General features: G+C 40.7%; 1 protein-coding gene across 21 annotated transcripts in view; it reads left to right on the top strand.

The window, feature by feature from the left end:
- The window catches only part of plcb4 (phospholipase C beta 4), a 131944-nt gene that overhangs the window by 24565 nt on the left and 87892 nt on the right, over window positions 1-19487 (top strand). For all 21 annotated transcript variants that reach the window (XR_015427495.1, XM_087144947.1, XM_087144942.1 and 18 more), the window contains exon 3: window positions 11188-11268. Coding sequence is in view for 20 of the 21 variants with exons in the window: in XM_087144947.1 (XP_087001073.1) it covers window positions 11188-11268 (81 nt within the window). In the remaining variant the exon portion in view is untranslated. The remainder of the gene's footprint in view (window positions 1-11187; window positions 11269-19487) is intronic.

Raw genomic sequence — 19487 nt, 5'->3', positions numbered from 1 at the left:
AAAAGGGATTGAGAGAAATAGGATACCACACATTCAAGTCCAGGTGTATCTTGAATTCCAAAAAGATTTGTACACATTTAGACGAAAAATCGGTCCTGCTCACTCTCCGTGGTACGCTTGTGTATGTGTTGTGCAGTGTGCGCCCAATTAGTGCTAGATATTGACAAGAATATAATATCAAATCAGTGCTCTGACATGTGATTGCCGAGCTTTCGGTAACAGAGTACCTTCTTCAGGGCAAGCAGATGCTGAATCTGCTTGCCCTGAAGAAGGTACTCAGTTACCGAAAGCTCGGCAATCTGCTTGCCCTGAAGAAGGTACTCGTTACCGAAAGCTCGGCAATCACACATTTCAGAGCACTGATTGATATTACATTCTTGTCGATATTCTGATCACGGTGCTACGCAGCCCTTCCATATTTCTCTTGTGCTAGATTTTGTTGTGAGGAGATAGACTGCTGGTACACAGGCAAGCACTGTCCAGTGCTCTTGCCATTCTCTAATCAGGTGTACAGTAATGTTGCATACATGTGTACGTACATGTTCACGTACATTGTACCAGTATGTGTATGGTATACATGTACTTTGCACCTTACCACTGGAATAGAAGTTATAATACATGTTTTCCCCATAGTGTCCAAGCACAAAATTTGGTGTCCAGATGAAAAATGTTGCCTTCTGTTTTTGTATTGCTTTATGTAATTTTGCATATCAATTCTAGTTGACTTGGATTCCAAACTTGAGCACAATGGCTAAAAGATCATGCATGTACATGTACATCAGGCTACACATGTACAGTAATTAACATCTACAATGAAATACACCCCCCAATATTAAAGCTGCATGCATTGGTACATGTAGATTGCTTATCCCTCCAGCAGCCCTTTCATGTTTCAAAACAAGCGAGAGTTCTGAAAGCATATCTGCTCATGAGTTGCAAACAAACTTTGCAGCTGTGGACTCATTAGAGTGTCTTTAAGGACAAAATTCTCTGATTGATGCACAACAGAGCCCAAGCAATGCCGGTTTGGTGGTTGAAGAGATCTTTCACAGTTCATGCCCAATCAGTTGTGTGGCCTCAAGCATCCGTTGCACTCCCACAAAAAAAAAAACCAAAAAAACACCCAGGTTGATAATGAAATTAATTGACCAGCTGCACACAAGCAAAGTGGGGAAGAGATTTCACAATGCAACTCCCTCTCCCCGGGAAAAGTTGGCAGCTGGTGGAATATCAATGAATTGAAATTCTGTGATCAGTGTCCACTACATGTACATGTACCTTGTCTGGCCTACTCGCTGGGTTGACTGGAATGACTGTACAGTGTACATTAACCTTGATGCATGAATGACATTTCATGGTGAAACAACATACATGTACCAGTGCATGTCATGTATACATGTACACTTGTATGTGCCCTCTACAGTCATTGGCAAAAAATCAAGACCACCCATACAACATGCATTAACCTGAAGAAAAAGCAAATTTAAACCAATCAATCATGGCAACTTACCGGTATGTTTATTTTCAATATGTACATGTACATGTAACCTTAGTATCTTGGTTAAATAGCTACTTGACTACATTTCCATGATTTGAAATGTTTGATTTTTGAAAAATGAAAATGATTTGAAACAGTCTAATATTTATTGTCCCCCCCTTTATTTCTGATTACTTAGACTGGCTTTTCTTTACCCATACTGCCTTACAGACAAAATGTCATGCCAGACCTGCGCTTGCAAAAGATTTCATTCAAATGGGTAAAAACCACGGCACTGATGTTATGCACCACTGTAAAAACATGTTAAATAATCATTCTTTGAGACAAGGTAATGCCCAGTGACAGAAATACCAATAAAATTCCAGTTGGTCTTAAACTTTTGCAAATGATTATATAATTATGCTCTGGTAGTGCATGCAGCATATATGTAATATTTAAAGAAGCAGAGACCAAAATAAAGATACACTTTACATCTCTTGAAATTAAATTAATAAACTTGAGATGCATGCAATGAGATGTAATTTACCTTAAAAATAAGCTGTGCTTGTGAATTCAGTAGCGGTGGAACACTTTTATTTTCTGGTTTTTAATTTCTGGTTTTAACTTTAAATTTTTATTTCTCCTTTTAAGTTTGAAATTTTCATCAGGTTTTCATTTACATGTCCATGTAATACACAACGATTGTAATTCAGGGAAATAATGTTTTTACGTATCGTCCATCATTTTCCCCTTTGCCCGGGTGTGCAGTTTTACCAAATTTGGGCTGAAACTAGCAGCTACAAATCCATATATGGAGTGAGGGCTGCACGGGCCCAGTCTTGAAACCCAGTGGGAAGATCTGACCCTTAAAGATGTTGCAGAAACGCACATCGTCATTTGTCATGACCCCCCCTTCCAAGTTCTATCCCCCTCGGTGGTGATCCAGAAGCGAGATAACTGCAAATCCTTATTTCCAGCCGCGGCCGAATCCATTAAGAGAGAAGCCTAAGACATATTAAACAGTGAGGCATAGTGCAAAAATGAGAAGAGAAAAGGAATAGGGGTAAAAAAATGGAGCTTCTCCGTCTGACGTCAGCGGCTATCAGCGGTCGCCCCGGCACTTGTCTATTTATAGGCAGGCAATATTCCCTTGAATAGAGTTTCTCCAAATTCTCCATCCCCCCCGGAAAAAAAAATGCCTCTCTAGTGGCATATATAGAGGTTGACATTTGCAGCACGGGTACTGCTGCTCCTTGTTCATGCACATCGGTCTGAGCGTGTTTGGGAACGATTCTAGGTGGTTTTAGTTCTCCACATTTTAGTTTGGGTGTGTTTGGACAATTTTATTGACATTGCGAATACGAGACAGGGTATTGATTTCGGAAGCACACTGGACAGTAGACATCAAGTAAATATCCACTTGCAAATTATAATTTGCTTGGGCCATGAAAGCGTCATTGTGTCCAGCCAGCGTTATAACAGTGTGATACGTACCTGTAAATGCAATCTGCATGTGTTAGGTTTTTATTGGAAAATTGTGTCAATTTGCTGATGCAAATTGAAAAATAAAAAAAGTGCATTCAGCCGCTCAAAATGGCAGTTTCTGAGAAAATCCCTGCTGCTGCAAAACGCGTGTATTAGATTGAGCTGCAGTGTCAAAATGGACAACAGTTTGTATGGTTGGCAATCCACAAGGCTTCATATTTTTTATTCCCTTTAAAATTCACATAGCGCAATTTCATTTCCAAACGTTTCATAGTAACCACGGGCTGTTGTGCATGTGCATGTGCATATATGACGTGAAATTGCTTCGTAGCCTGCTTTGTTGGGACCAAGGCAGTTTTACAAAATGCACTGCTCCAAATCCAACCACCTGCAAGAATGATGTATTTTCAGCTGAATGTGCACAAAACCTTTGTACGTTTACATGTACGTATATAACATGGACCAATATTTACAGAACAGAAATGCACACATGATGGAAAAATTCACCCCAAATACATGTGTCAAAATTTACATTAATTTCGCGAGTACATGTACATGTACCATGACATGTCTATATATGCACAAAGGTTTGAATGTGTATGTTTGTAAGTATACATGTCCATTGTCGTGCTGTAAATGTTATTAACCCTAACCTCCTATTGTGTTTGTAAAATCATATTGAAACTGGAGGATTTTGGACTGTTAGGGCAAGCTATTGTCTCACACATTTAATCTATGTACATATTCCCTCCATATTTACCAGTGCTGAAATGCAAATCTCTACCATTTCTGTAGAAATGAAGAATGCAAATTTAAAGCACTTAACTCGGTGCCTAAGTGATTCAGTTAACGGTATAAACAGCCAGATTTGCTGAGTATGCGTCATTCTAAAATACTTTGAAATAAATGGCCTACAATAAGTTGTGATTATAGTTACCATGTTAGATTTCCTGTGTGTGTTTTTCGCCCAGCAACTTTACGGAGGGGCCTGACCTGTTGCATATAAAAAGGTGATCAGAACGATTCACAAAATGTGTCATGAACTTAATGAACCATTTTAAAGCCTCCGGTCAAGACAATAAATGCTTTCAAATATTAAAAACAGAAGAAAACAGTCCTGGTAGCCAATCTGAAGAGGATTGATGAGTGGCTATGAAGTCAAGTCCTCCTCTTCTTGTATCTTTCTGTTCCACTGCCTTGGAAACCAACCTGCAAAGGCTGTTGGGACATTGCTGTTGTCTACATTGTCAAGTAAACCCAAAAAGTAGCCCAAGTATACCGCATGAAGTTATTGAGATTGTTGTGCTAGAGTATCCTGGATACCGAATCATGCTAAGACTGACCCCCTGACACCAACAGCCCGGGGTTGTCCTATCCTTCAAGACTCCGGCAAGCCCCTGTGGCTAGCTGCTGGTGGGTCCATAAATATTGTTAGAATTTTGCCCACTGCAGCGGAATCTGTACATGTGGTGGAAATGTAAAAGAAAGTGATGAAAACGGAATACTCTGTGCCAAACCTGAAGGGGTACAGTGCAAGATATATTAGGTGGTACTTGTTTTATTTTCCCACCTTTGACCCAGTGGAAGTTGCACCTGTCTTGTTAGCAACTTTTACGAGCACCAGGCTTAATTTTTGGACCCACATAAGCACTTGCAGGAACGAATGAAGACGGCTCGCAGTTCAGGAGCTCGCCATGCCCAAGAATCGGTGTGGTTATTTCTCATCAGTGAATTTCTTGGGCGATTTTATTTGGATGATGGAAGTTACATGTACATGTACTTGTGAGGGTGCTCTTGATCAAATCCCCCAAACGGTTAGCGAAAGAGGAACATGTTTAACAACCACACCACCGACTCATGGTTATGACTGCCCAAAAGCTTGGGAAGTAAAAACTTGTATGGGGACTTTTCTTAAAAGGGGGACTCCCAGGGCAAGATTGGCAGCTGATTTCATGGTGTTACTAAATACAAAAGTTAGCTTAACAGCCCCCCCTCCAAAATTTGCTTACCAAAAGTAAGTGACAAGCCAACGTTGTAGGTTGGAGAACCTCATCCCCAGGGGTTACTTTATTTCACTCTAACTTGGTTTACGAGGTACATGTAATCCCTGGATATGAAACTGGCAGTATCCTAATTCTAGTCTGTAGTATCCTAGCAAGTATAGCCTGCAATACACATTGACATCATCCGTGTGTGTTAACCATATGAACTGTTCACTGTGAATCATAACATGCACCCTGCCCACAAACATTCTCCCTTGTCCACTTTCCTTACATGTGTACATACAAATTGACATGCTATGTGATGCCGCACCTTGGCTGGGTAAGATTTTAAGACTTTTAATGCCAGTTCACAAAAACGTGTGTTTTTGAATCCCTCACACTGCAGCCGATTTTCTCTGTTTTTGTATCAGATTGTGTAGAGAAACAAATGCTTAGTTCAAGCAAGCCAGTAGCCACGTTTACATTTACATGTGTTCCTAATTTGCATGTCTATAAAAAGGGATAAATATGCAAATGATGCAAGATCCAGTTGAGAGCAGGTAGCACTGAGACCATTGCTACATGTAGATATCCTATTAACGAGAGAGCGTGCTGTTATTGCTGTTTTTCCAGCCAATTTTTTTCCCTCTTTTTTTTAGTAGCACAGAAAGCTTTGATGCAATATTCTTCTTACATGTACATGTAAGTGAATGAAGTTACATGCATGTAGGCCTGACACCTTTTACACCTTAGGAGCTACATGGTCAATGTAGATGCACATGTAGCTGACTGAAGTTACATGTATATGCAGGCCCGACACCTTTAAGGAGCTACATGTTCAATGTACATGCGCATGTAGCTGACTGAAGTTACATGTATATGCAGGCCCGACACCTTTAAGGAGCTACATGGTCAATGTACATGTACATGTCATGTGTAAAGTTCTAGTACTGTTGTTTATAATCATTTCTGAATGGTCTTTTGTAGTGCATTAAAAAACCTATTTATTTGGATAAGTGGGAGTTTGAAGCAAATCTGAAGCATGCTTGCCGCAGTCTAATCTTCATCCACACATACATGTACCTTACATGTAAATGTTATACTGTATGTACATGTATTTGATGAGGCAAGATCTGTCTCTTGGCTTGGAAGGAGCACTCTAAGGATTATGGGTTTTCAAAACAAATGCACAGTTGCAAAATGCCAAGCTTTTTTTTCCCGAACGCAAGCGATGATTGCCACCTGCAGCAAGGTTCGTTAGTTGTGCAGCAAGACGGATATTGATCTGCTCTGCCCAGCCGCAGCGGTGCTACTGTTTGGATCCGTGCGCTTCCAAAATTCCCTCATAATGCGTCGGTGATTGCGATGCGTGATTTCACTAAAACCTAAAGACGTTAATTTCCTCCCCACATGCTATACTGTACATTGAACTCCACCCTCGGATATGGAAAAGTGAACATTATACATGTAGCTTTATTACCTGACAGGAAGTTTTCCATTTGATGAGACGGTGATGATGTGATTTCTAATATGTGTGCATGCATGTACGTACGTATTATGTGGAGAAAGTTTCTTATGTTTTCTTCCAGTGGTGAAAGCCTGGTGTTCTTTTGAGCTTTAGTTTTGAAGCCTTCAGTGCCAATTTCCAAAGCTCCCAAAAGACAGCGATGCAATTTACTGTCCAATTCTACACCTACATGTATATTTATCATTCTCTTGGACTTATTCCAGTATTGAAATCTCCTTTTGGAAATAAAATCCAACTTCTAGCCCATTTTGTAGTGATAAGTTGCCTCTACATGGATAATTCCAGAAATTAGGGTCCAAAAGTGTGACATTTTTGTGTCCCTGTTACACCTGACCCTTTGTTCTTTGACATGGAAATATCACCGGAATTGATTTTAAACTATTACTATTTGTTTGGCAGGTAATTTGCATTAATTCATCACTCTTGGAAACCAGAGAATGTGTTCTGAACTTACAAAATCATATATCAGATGTGACAGGGACGCAAAAAAAAAAAAGAAGGGACCCCTATGCTTTTTTAAGTGTAGTGATTTTACTTTCTAAATGTCAGTGCCATGCACTGATGTGATGCTCAGTCTCGAACAATGGCTACTGCTTGTCTTTTATATATGTATGAGTATGGACAGCAATGAAACCAATATTTCTGACATTCTGGAATAGCAGGGGTAATTAGATTAGTCTTTTCCAACACAGGTGCGTTTACTTTCCTACGCAAGGTTATTGGCAATAGCTTGGATGAAATGACAGAGTTAATCGAATTAAGATTTATCAGCAGCACTGGCTCGCATTTGGGAGGGAAACTGAGCACAGTGGTTGTTTTTGTCGAGATCTGTGCCTTGCTGAACTGATCCTTGTACAGACGTACGTTTAGCTCCACATTTTTGTTTTCACTTCTTTTTGGTAGAGTACATCCAGCCTCTGTCTTAAGATATATTTTTGCCATCTTTCCAAAACTTTTGTGATGTGTTGGTGTTGAAAAAAGAAAGGCAAACCTGGAAAAACACAACACTTCTGTATCAAAACCGAATAACCAAAACATAACCACCCCTCTCCCTAAACAAAGCCCCCAAAACGCTCGGAAAAAACTATCGGGAATTCATCTGTTGCTTCAGTCATGAGTGTCCATCAGGGACATGTAAAACATGTACCCGGTACATGTACATGTAAGTCCTTTGATATGAGACAATAGCTAGGTAATGAAAGAACAGCTATGAAATTGCAGTAGGAAGGTCTTTGGTAAAAAATTCCAAGAACTTTGAATTCTCATTTATCTTACAAAATCTCAAAACAATTTTGTTGAATCTGAATTCCATGATTGTGAATGTCAGGCAAACATCTCCAGGTTCTATCTCCTCCCACTCCCCACACCCCACCCCCTCAGTTTCTAATTTCACCACTTCCCTCACCCCAGCTGTGTATTCCTCTCAGAAGAGTGGGTTCAAAAACAATCCCAGAATAGCGCGCAGCCCAGCCAAGGGCACCATCTCCACACTCCTCAGTGCGAGGCAACAGACAGACAATGCCAAGCAAAAAGGAGGAGATGGAAGACAGTGAGAAAAAGGACGAGGATGATGAAGCGAAAATGCCAAAGGCCACGTCTGCCCAGCTCCCATGTCAGAGGCCAGCATTCTTGATGTCCCCGATGACGCATGCGCCGCACAGCACACCGTGATGGGCCCTGAAGGAAAATACCCTGGGCCAGAGAAGGGTTCCCTTGAATTCCTCTCATAAATTAGCAGTCATAGCCCAGTCCTGTATGGGATACCAGGGCTCAGAATTGAAAAATAAGTAAAATAAGACGATGACAAAGGAGTAGCGTAAACATGACAAAATCAAGAACTTAACATTTGGAACTGCGAACTGATGAGTTGATTTTGCTAAGCTAATTTAACAAAGCAGTTCAGAGTAATGATCGAAAAAGATGCAGGGTTCCTGTAAACTGCTGTTTATTTTTGTTTGTTTTTGTTAGTAACCAATTTAAATTGGAAAAGTTACTGCCAGGTTTTAATGTTTACATCTTTTTGTACCTTCATTTGTATTATTGTCGTAAACGGTATACTTTGAAGGTGGGAAAAATGAGGGTAGTTTTTTCCAATTAACTACACATACAGCAAACCTACTGCTGTTTCCAAAGTGTTTTACAACCATTTCAACAGTTTGAATGCATTGCATACAGGAACGTATTACATTCATTTTTTTGTCTTGCTGCTGTCATTGCATTATTAATTGATTTTATTCTGGTTAGGACTTCTATTTTTGTCAACTTTTCATGCATCCATGTTCATGTACAGTGGCGATTAAATAGACAGTACAGGAAATGAGCTATAAGGAAATCTTGCATGTTGGTGAAGGCTCTTTTTTTGCAGCTCCCGATAATAATGTGGGGGGTTCGAATCCAGCAGCTGGTTACACATGGCCATCTTGGGCTGGTCACTTTAATCCTACGTTCCTCTTTCTCCCCAGCACCGAATGGATACTTGTGAGGGCAGAGTTTGTAGCTGTACGTACCTGATGTAGCATTGTGCTGTATACTCTCCAGGGAGCTTAGATGGTTTTGGGAACGTTCAGATTTTACAAAGCCAATGAGCAGGGATAATGATCAAATATATTGGTGTTTTTGAATGAGAAGTTTTGTTCGTTATACATGTAAATGTGCATGTGGTGCGCCATGTAAATACTCTGACTTCCTCTTATTGCCTTGCTCTCACAGTAGACGTTGACAGGTTTAATAACCAAATTAAATTGAAAACAAAGTTACTGGTACTGGTACCTCTTCACTTTGTGAACTTGAAGTAAAATTGAAAGCTGAAAAACCTGTCTGCTTTCATGAATATTTCAAATTTGTGATTAAAGCTGCATCAGAACGGATTGGAAAATTGTGATTTTGTCCCACAAATAGTTGATATGGACCGTTGTAATTTTTCACATATATTTGCTAACAAAACATTTCTGATGTTTTCTTCAGTCTCAAAGAGAACAGAATTTTAGGCCCTTTTGTTTAGGCTGAACAAGCCTTTTTCAAAACTGGAGGTGTCGTCATCAACAAATTTACATATCCTGCATAATGCACGTATGAATGATGACATAGGAGGTGGTACTCAATCGGCGCAATGCTAGGGTAGTGTGGAGTACACGTTTGCAAAGAGTGTACACCGTATATGTACTGTACATCGCGAAAGTAACAAAAAAATGTCTGACAGCAAAGATGTCTGGGAAGAACACGGCATTGACGAGAAGGAAGTTGATTTATCTGAGGCCTGCAACGAAGATTCATAGTGAAAAGCTATTAAGCTGATGTCACGATTCTTCAAAGACGTTCTGGTACAACTACCAACCACACAGTTTGTTGGCATTGTGAGACGTAGGCAGAATTAGAAAAATCATAAATTCTTGTCCGTATTTTCACTCGAACATGTCGGAGCATGTTGTGCCACGCATGTACACACGCTGATCTATGAGCTGAGCACTAGCAAGGTTGCGTTGCTAGCTGGTTGCTACCACCAAATACATGTACGTCACTACTTTGCATGGGTTTCCTTAACCACTTCCTGTCAGGTGCTTTTAAAAATGCAGTGCCTACATACGGGCAAGTTTCAAGATTTTCCATTTTCAAAATTTTTCAAGTATTCATAATTTCATTGAATGGATGTTTACACCTACACGAATGACTGTCTGGTGACTACTCTAATCTGACATGCAACCTCCATTGAAGCCCGAGTATTTCAGCCAAGCCTGCTGCCTTGGAAAGGGAGCCCAGAATTTTGAAGTGTTACGTAATGTCCTTTGTTCCCAGTGAGTTCCGGGGGGTCTTTTCAAATGCAGCTGGATTAACGTGCAGTGGTACTGCATCGCTCATCGATGGGGGCTGGAGCACTTTTGTCTGTGGTGCTAATCCGCAGGCGCGCTATGCTGAAAACAGTGGTATACTGTGTCAAACTAATGACGGATTACCTCCGATAAATGCAAGCTGAGAAATGATGGCAATTCCCAGCAGCTGGTCTTTTGTTCTGATTACGGTCTTTTGTTACAAGGCCCAGCTCTTTTGTCCGGTTTCAGGCTCCCTGGTTTTGTGTATAAAGCCTATGTGCCTGAAACTGGGCTCCCCAGTAGCATATGGTTAATTTGTATTACGCTGACGTTGGTTTTGGACAGGGACCAGGAACCCTGTTTTATGTAGCGCTCTCTGAGAGAAGAACAACGAAAGTTTTCTCAAAACGGCGATCTGTAGACACAAAATTCTCGGTTTTTATTAGTCATTTTACGTCATACCCCAACATGAAAAACTGCAAAAAAGAAGCATTGCTGGGAACTTTGAGACATCATTTATATGGTAAAAAAAAGTTATTTCGATTTTTCAACTCTGTTCTAGTGCATCTTTAAAAGCTCCTCAATGCTGTAAGTCAGGTAAGAGAAAAAAGGGGAGGCTCAGAATGCCAGATGAAATAGTTTGATGCCATCCTACTCAGCTGTTTACATTTTATACAGCTAGTCTGGGGGGAGCAGCCAACGATTTCTTGGGTTTCTTCGTGAGTAAGGTTTGTTTACAAGCATTTTCTGTCCAAAATGAAAAAACCTTCAGTGGAACACTGCTGTGGGTTTTGGAGACAAAGTAAAAGGGAAGTAGTTGCTGGACAGGTTTTCTTTTGTCTTCATTTGAAATACATTTCAGCTCGATGTTGAGTTTTCTGATTTTTTCTTTGTCTCTCTTTCCTGCAGGATTCGGGCACCGTCGAGCAGAACTGTTTCTTCCGAGTGGATGAGTATGCCTTCTTCATCATCTGGAAGAGCGAAGGAAGGGTAAGCCATAAACATTTGTCTTCACCTGCTTTGTCAAACCTGTGTCCACAGTTCAAATCCCTCTCTCTTTGAGTCTGACGACTGACATTGCCTGTTCTCATATTTTGCTTTGACAGGGATCTGCATGCGTGGGCATATGTATACATGTACCGGTACATGTTACGTCTACACCTGTCATGAATCAGACTATCAGACAGAAGTATTGGGCTTGCTCCTTTTAACCGCGGTGATCTGGATCCTTCTGTTGCAGATACAGTTGTGTGCACACCAAGGGGTTAGGGGTATTAAAGAAAACTGTCTTAAGATGGTGGAATTACCAACTTTGCCATTTGTGCACATGTATTTTAATTGATACGATGACATTGTTGAACAGTCTCAAGATGGGCAGTCAGTATCTAGTCATTTGAGTTTTAGCTCTGCAAGTCGTGTGTGCTTTAAAAAAAAATTTCTATGAGTCTTCCTTTGCAAAGTATGGTTTGGCTCTTTGTTTCTCTCGGAATTCAGATTCAGAATACAGTTTGGCACATTACTGCTGAGAGGTGTCGTTTGGCATTTCAGTGGTTGGCATTTCAGCCATATATTTAGTATTACGTGGAACGGCATTTTATAAGTAAAAAAGGTAGTCTCCACTTAAAGTACCATACCAGTACATGTATGCATGCCCCCAGGAATGCCCAAGTGTCCATGAAGAGCACATGAATGTTTCGTTACCTTGTTGCTTGGTACTAAGTACCGGTACCCGTATTGTGTACATTTTTTGCAGTATTTACAAACGGATATTCACTTTTCCTCCCACGAGACACAGTGGGTATGCGGTATTTACGCCTGCGGTAGCATTTCATGGTGTTGTGTGAATGGCTGGGATTGATCCGACAAAGGCCGCCTGATTTGATGGCCTGGCCGGGTTGGATTCAGCCATGGGGCAACAGCATAGGGAATAAATATTGTGCGTGACAAGGTAATCTTTGTCGTGTCCTGAGTGACTACTGGAGGAACTGAAGACACAGTTAATTAGGAGGCGAATTCAGCAGCTGCCACAATACCATTGGGGTTTTCGAGGAGGGGTTAAAGGTCGGCCCATTGCACTTTTATTCCCATTTATCACCACACTTCAAACAGAATCTTGTTAGAAGAAAAAGTTGATAAACTGGTTCCATTTATCAGAAACCTGCTAAACCTGCTAAGTGGTTTAAGCCACAGAGCTACCATATATTAAGTTAGTGGAGAGCCAACTCATTCCCCAACTGGAGAAGCTTTGATGCCTCCTGGGCATAGACATTTTGAATTCCTGCGCATATTTGTTTTACACCATGAATTAAGACGCGATGAATTCTGAATGAATACTTTAAATGCAGTGCAGAAATATGAAAACTGTTGTTCGCATGATGCACTGCATGTGAAAAGCCTCAGCACTGGCATTTGTGTTATTTACCGATTGCACTGTCAAGTTATTAGCATATCAGCTACGTTGATCGTCATTTAGAATGCCGATACCAATAAACGCTGTACAACAGCCATACAGAATTTCATGTTTTGCCCCCTGCAGGCTTCACTTTGCACAGTGAGTTAGCCCTGTGGTCATTTTATCCAGCTGTGTGAGACACTCTGTGCTAAGCACAATATGAACTTCACGTACATGTCATGTATTTGCTAAATGTGATGCAGTGTGTTTTTTTTTTTTTACCATGACTGGTCCCCCGCAGTGTGTTGCTGCTGTAACATTATTTTTTTCTGGTGAAAGTATCTTTAGACATGGAAGTATCCGTGAAAGATTTGAAAAAAGTCATCTGCCATCTTGGAAAAATCTCCCGTTAAACAAGCTGCCTCCTCTGAAAAAGTTGGATGAGAACCTGTTTTGGTTTACTCAGCCTAGCATGTACACATAGGCGTCTTTATGTTTTCTTTCAAATCTGCCTGGATGTAATTGTGAAAGTGTGAGCAAGCTACCGTAAAATAAAATTCCTGTGGTTAGTATCATTCAAGCCCAAGACGTGATGATGCAAGTACCGGCACCGTATGACGTCAGACACAAGACCAGCATGGTTACTGTTCCGAACAAAAATAAAATACTTGGAGCAAGTATGCATGCATTCGAGGCAATATTCTTAGGTTGTCGAGCCTCAAATTTCCCCTTCAGAAGCCTAAATTAGGCAAGTCCATGTAACGTATACGCATCTTTCCTGCTGGCTTTCTCTGGCAACTGCATGTTGTGTTGCCGTGTAATGCAAGACCACCTGGGTTCCGACGTCTCGTCACGACAGTGTTAGGGTGATTAGCAATGTGTAGAACAGGCCGAATCCCCCCCCTACATGTAAGACAAGCCTTGTGGTTGAAAGACAATGTGAGTGGCGCTTGGCAAATTAGCATGCAGTGAATCAGTGGCCTCAAACAGGTCCCTCTCCACAAAAAAAAGGAGAAAAAATTTATGGCTTCATGGAGAGCTGTAATGGAGATGATTGGGACATAAATGAAACGTGGAGAAATATACAGTCCAACCGTCAGCCTCATCTTCGTGCTGTAGCAGAGAGCAATTTTTTATTAGCCCGTTGGGCAAAGTCGATATTATGCTGCATGCCTAAATGACATACACTTAAATTTCATTATTGTTTTCTGCACGCACAGGAATTATGCTAAACGGATGGTGCATTTTGACTGGTTAATAGTAATTGAGATTTGGGTCCTGCAAAACTGTAGTTTCTTTAAAAGCCTAATAAAAAAAGAATTCCCTTCAAATTTCCTTCAAGCTTAATGACAAATTTTGAAGAAATGAAAGTCCTGAATGTGTTAAAGCCAAGTCTCATTTAGGTTTTAAACCCTTTGAACAAGCCTTTCCTGTTGTTCATTGGAAACTCAACATTTCCCTTTTGAAAGGCTGTTGAAAGAATGCTCAGAGTTTCAGACGATAACCCCCACGGAGCTGTGCACACACAGGTGCTACCTACAATTTTCAGTGTGGTAACTTATACATGTATAGCCCACCAGGTACATGTACCTAGTACCTAAACACAGCCTCATTGGTAATCAGGCTAGGAATACTGGATGGTGCAGTGTACGGTACATGCCATGAATCCAGGGAACTGCCAAGACTTTGTCTTCAGCAATATTATCAGCATTACTGTATCTTCAGAGCCACTTCAAATTAACGATCAGCCTTTTTAAAAAATTTTCAATACCTCCAATCACTCTGATCCTCGGCCTTCATATATAAGATTTCACACGTCTGTATCAGACCAAATGAACAGTAGGAAACCTTAAATCAGAAAGCTTAGTTAGAGTGCGCCAAAGTTAGATGCTAAGCCAAGGTTTTATGAATCACTTTTATTTATTTATATCTGTTCATTCAACAGCACATTTAGATGAAGTGATAATTAAGACAACAAAGCAATGTTCCGTTTCAGAGGTGGGAGGAAAACCCTGTATGTAAATATTCTATGAAAAATCCATGGAATCAGAAAAGGACTGAAAACGTAATCCACATGCTGACCTAGGTGGGATTCGAAACCCGGGTCGCAGAGGTCCATGTAGAAAGCGAGGAAAGAGCCTCTCTACACCAACCTGACTCTCCTCTTGGATCTTGCCTATGATCAGTCGGCTGTGTGCCTCAGTGATGTGACCAGTGCCTGGAACAAGACTGAAATCTCAGTCTGGTATCCCTGAAATCTCAGTCTTGGTCCAGTCATGTGTAGTTCTGTGAAGCTGTTGCGCACGTTCTTCATGAAAGAATATTAAATTCAAATTAAACTGGAATTCATTATACAGAGGATGTCTGCGAGCACGGTTCCCAACTCTCTTACTGAGAGTAAGCTCAATTTTTATGCATCCAACACCTAATTTGCAGCAAATTAGACCTCGGTGCCAGAGAGAGGAGATGAGGCTGGAGAAGGGATTGTAAGCTGACAGAATTACGGGGGGAGGTGTCATCTGCCGTTGCGCATGCACCAACCACCCAGCTCACGCAGTGTATTCATCACGTGTCGTATGTGTGCCGACAGCCCCTCACCCGATGCCTGTCAGAAACTAGCTTTTCGCACATGGATCACCAACTGCGCATGAGAGTCAAGGGGTCTGATGATGCACCTGTCCCCCTTCCCCTCCATCCACGTTCAGGGATTAGAAAGTAACAGCTCCTCGGAAAGAAATCTTTGGTCGTGTTCATTTGTGCCCCCGTTCCAGCTCTTTTCAAGGGTATAAATCCGTTTATTCATGTACACCGTTCAAAGGGATCCACGTCAAGATAATAAATTAAAATCATTGGGCTTTGATTGACAAATGAGTAGTTACAGTTGTGACCAGCTATTACTCAGAGAGGTTTGATCAGCTGTTGCTACAGAACCAGCCATCAGTTCCAGCAAAAAGTAACGAAGCTTGCCCATGATGACAGAGCCCAAGTGTCGTTAAATTCAATTTGAGATACACATGTACATGTATAAAAACCTTTAAGAAATACTTGGTGTGCTGAAACCATTTTTTGGACTGTGCGGAAGGGTTGGGAGGTTGAGGTTGGGAGATGAGCTGAAGGTGGGGAGGAAATGGGAAACCATTTAACTCTGGTATGGATAGGGTGCTCAGGCCGCAACTGGATTGTTGGCCGGAGGTACCTGTACATGTACGTCCAGGTCTTCGATACGAGGGGACGCACTGCTAACAGATGAAGCCATAACTCCAGAAATCTGTCACACATGGCCTTAGTGTTTCAAGAAGAACAAAAGTGAGTTAAATAACTCAGTTCTTGCTAAAATGTTTGTCTTGTGTGAAACTCTTTGACCTTCATGCGCAAACTAAAGTTCTAGTACATCTGGGTTACTGGCTAAAATGATTATTTTTATCCAGAGAGTCAGGTGTGTTTTCATTTTCTGTAAATTTTGAAATTCATCTAACGGTCAACGCTGGACAAAATTGGAAAGTTGCATGTAAACTGTTTGTGCATGTACAATGCTGTTACTAGCACTGTTACGGTTACACGTACCTGAGGGATACGGAACAGGTTTATGAGCGTGATCTCTGGACGTTGGTACCTGTAGGTTTGATTGCGAGAGGAAACTAAAGGGCAGTATTAAAAAGGAAACAAAATGGGGAAGAAGGAATTCAATTCAGTGAGACTCCCTTTTAAGGTCAGAGATTTTTTTTGCTGGGCCTAGTGTTTTTTGTTGTTGCAAGTCCAAGTTACCGGGTACATGTACACGTATTTATGGACTCGACAACGTATGGGACCAATACATTACTCATTCATTACTTAATGCATAAATTAGAATAAGTTAATAAAGAAGAATGGATTTGACTTGATATTCTGTTGACTTGAAAGACCCCAGGGAGCATTGCAGACATGCAATGAAAGCAGAACTTCTACTTACTCTGTTAGTAAATAAAGAAGTAAAAAAGTTTAGTAGCAAAAAAGCTTCAAAGATCATCTTTATTAAGTTGGTATTGTGAATCCCAAATTTGCTATCTGGGAACATTTCTGTTAAATGGATTTTTGCTTGATAATTGCCATATACCTACACAACAGTAAATTGCCACAGAAAATTAAATCTGCCATAGCAGTGGTTAAAAAAATCTAGAAATTTTCTGTGCACAAATCAGTGCAACATTGAGATTCAGTGCCTTGGATAACATCATAGTTCTGCTCATGAATATGCAAAGCATTAGCATAAAAAGCAAAAACGCATCAAAATATGGGTCAAAATTGCAAAACAAAGATTTAATAAGGTGAAACCCAATTGATTTGAAACCCAATTGACTTAAACGCAAAGATGCAATTTCAAGGGTTTTTAGTAAAATTTATAAAAATATTTCTATTTCCTGGTTCCTTTAAATTAATCAACAGGAAGTAAGTACATGTATTTGCAACACAGTTGCTGTATCAAAGGCTAATACCATGGAGAGTTCGTTATTTTTTAAACGTGTTTTGCATCAGGAGAAACAGTGGGTGTGGCAATATTCCTTTGCAGATGGATTGGTTGTTTTTATGTATTTATAATTAAATTAAGCTGTCATATTTTATGCCAGACATTGTTTGTGTAGTAACCGAGGGTAATAAATATGGGTGTTGTTTGATGCCCCTCAGATATGCGATCCACCATTCCAATAGAGGGTGGAAGTACACGTAGATAATTTTGAAGTTCAACCATTCATCTTCTCTGCTGTTAAGTTCCAGTCTTCACAGTGATCCTAAGTAAAGCCATTTTCTGCAGAAAGCTTTAAATGGTATTGGTTGATGCAGGCAGTAAAAGTGGTGGAATTTCATGTTGTTCATCTGCATCGTTATCATTTTTTTGATGATGCATGCAGCACTGATAATTCGAGAGCCTGGTTTTTGTATGGCAAGTTTCACCTCTCTTGCTCAGTCACAGCTGTTCCAATCACCTTCAAACTTTCCAACCCTCCCTCCCCTCCCCTTCCTCAAGCTCCGCCTGTGAACGGTGCAAACAGTATATGCAAGGTGTACATGAACTCACATTGTGTACTTTAGTTTCTCAGTTGTGCAGAATCTCAGCTGCAATTAATCAGTGTGCGGTGTTGGAAAATAGTACAGCCCGAATGTTCCCAAATCCATTTGACCAACCTGTGTGCAGCCTTTGGACTCGGAGTAAGAACAATTTATCATCGAAACCATCTCTCCAATACGAGGTAATGTTACCCAGCTGGTACACCAGGATCCATGCTATTTAATTTGCTGAGCATTTGTGGCATGTCAGCAGTTTTTTTTTTGGGGGGGGGAGGGAATAGACAACTCAAGAAATGCAAGGGCCGCATCTCACTCTCTCAGTATCCGCCTTGAGCAGAGGCATCCCCCCATTGGTTGAAAAGGGCCTTGCTGGATGGGAGTGTTCAGTTTGTTGGTAGCGATGTAACCATAATGCGTGCATTCCATAGTTGTTTGTGAACCTGCGAAGTGCAGTTCCTACCAAAGGAACCTTCGTTGCTGGGAAAATTGCACCTTTCTTGGTTAAGCCCGGGGCTCAAAAGTTTGCTAGATTGTTGTAAATGTGACCGGATCCCGCATATACTGAGTCATAAGGCCACATTTTGGGTACATGTACATGTAGTTCTGTTTTAGTCTTCATGAGAAAGATCATCCTGAGTTCTTGGTTTTGATGTATCGCTCAGTTTGGTGTCCTAATAGAAGTGCACATTATGTGGGTGAAAAATGTGGAGGGTGCAAGATTGTCTTTCACTGACGAGAAGTTGTTCTGACAACTTGTGACTCATTTTATTAGGTTGGGTCTCAAATTGTAGAAGAAAGCTTCCATGAATTTTGCCAACACTGTCAAAAATATACCCCCATAGGTAAGTATTAAACATGCATATGGTGCCCAGTACTTTCATTTGCTTTCCTTATTTCATTTTTTTCGTCTTAACCCAAATAAGGGTGTGTCTCTTGCACATTTTTGAGGGGATATTATTCCACCTTTGTCGTTTTGTCTTTGTTTGGTTATGCTAAGCCCTAATGAGTTCTTGGCTTTAATCTTTAATCTGTAACGTGTTTTGATACAAATATGAAAAGTTATATATGGTGCTCTTGCCAAACGTCCAATTTTTCAGTGTAAAGTTCCAGTATGTTTATTGGTGATACCCACAAAAAGGCAGACTGTAACGTGAATTATGAATTGCATGTGTCACTGACAATATTCCATAACGCTTCGTCTTGCTTACCCGTAGATTAATGTTTGACAGTGAACTCATTGCAGATTCCAGTCACATCCTACCCTCCTGTAGAATGGTCAGACTAGAGCTTTACATCAATGTTGAGAGCCGTTTTCTGTTGGAATGGCTCACACACAAAAATTGGGCAGTGGCCATGTAAACTATCAGAGAATCCGCTATCTGTTTGCGAAACGTTATTTGTGAGGGGGTGTGTCTAGTATGACCTTTCTGTGAAATTACACTGTATCGTCTTCATAAATTATTGTGCTGGGCATCCACTGGATAGATCTGCAAAGTGATTGAATTCGACAAATAAACAAACAAAATTGGTTTTCAGCATTTGATAGGATAACCGTGCCGTGGTTACAAACAGGAAGATTCAGTTATATTGTTGGAATATAAAACAGTGGTGGGTTCTCAAATGTTCACCCATGTGCATACACCTTTGGAATATGAATGCAATTCAATGACCACATCATGCAGTTATCAGCAAGTTCAGTGTACAATGTAAAGGAACACATTCCCTGATGTTAAAACCCCGACCTGATTCTGATGTCTTCTCTGAATTCCATTAT

This window comes from Acanthaster planci, linkage group LG01 (assembly GCF_054643075.1).
Source record: "Acanthaster planci isolate LZ-2023a linkage group LG01, COTS_SCS, whole genome shotgun sequence".
Classification (NCBI taxonomy): Eukaryota; Metazoa; Echinodermata; class Asteroidea; order Valvatida; family Acanthasteridae; genus Acanthaster; species Acanthaster planci.
This window is presented reverse-complemented; position numbering and strand designations above follow the sequence as displayed.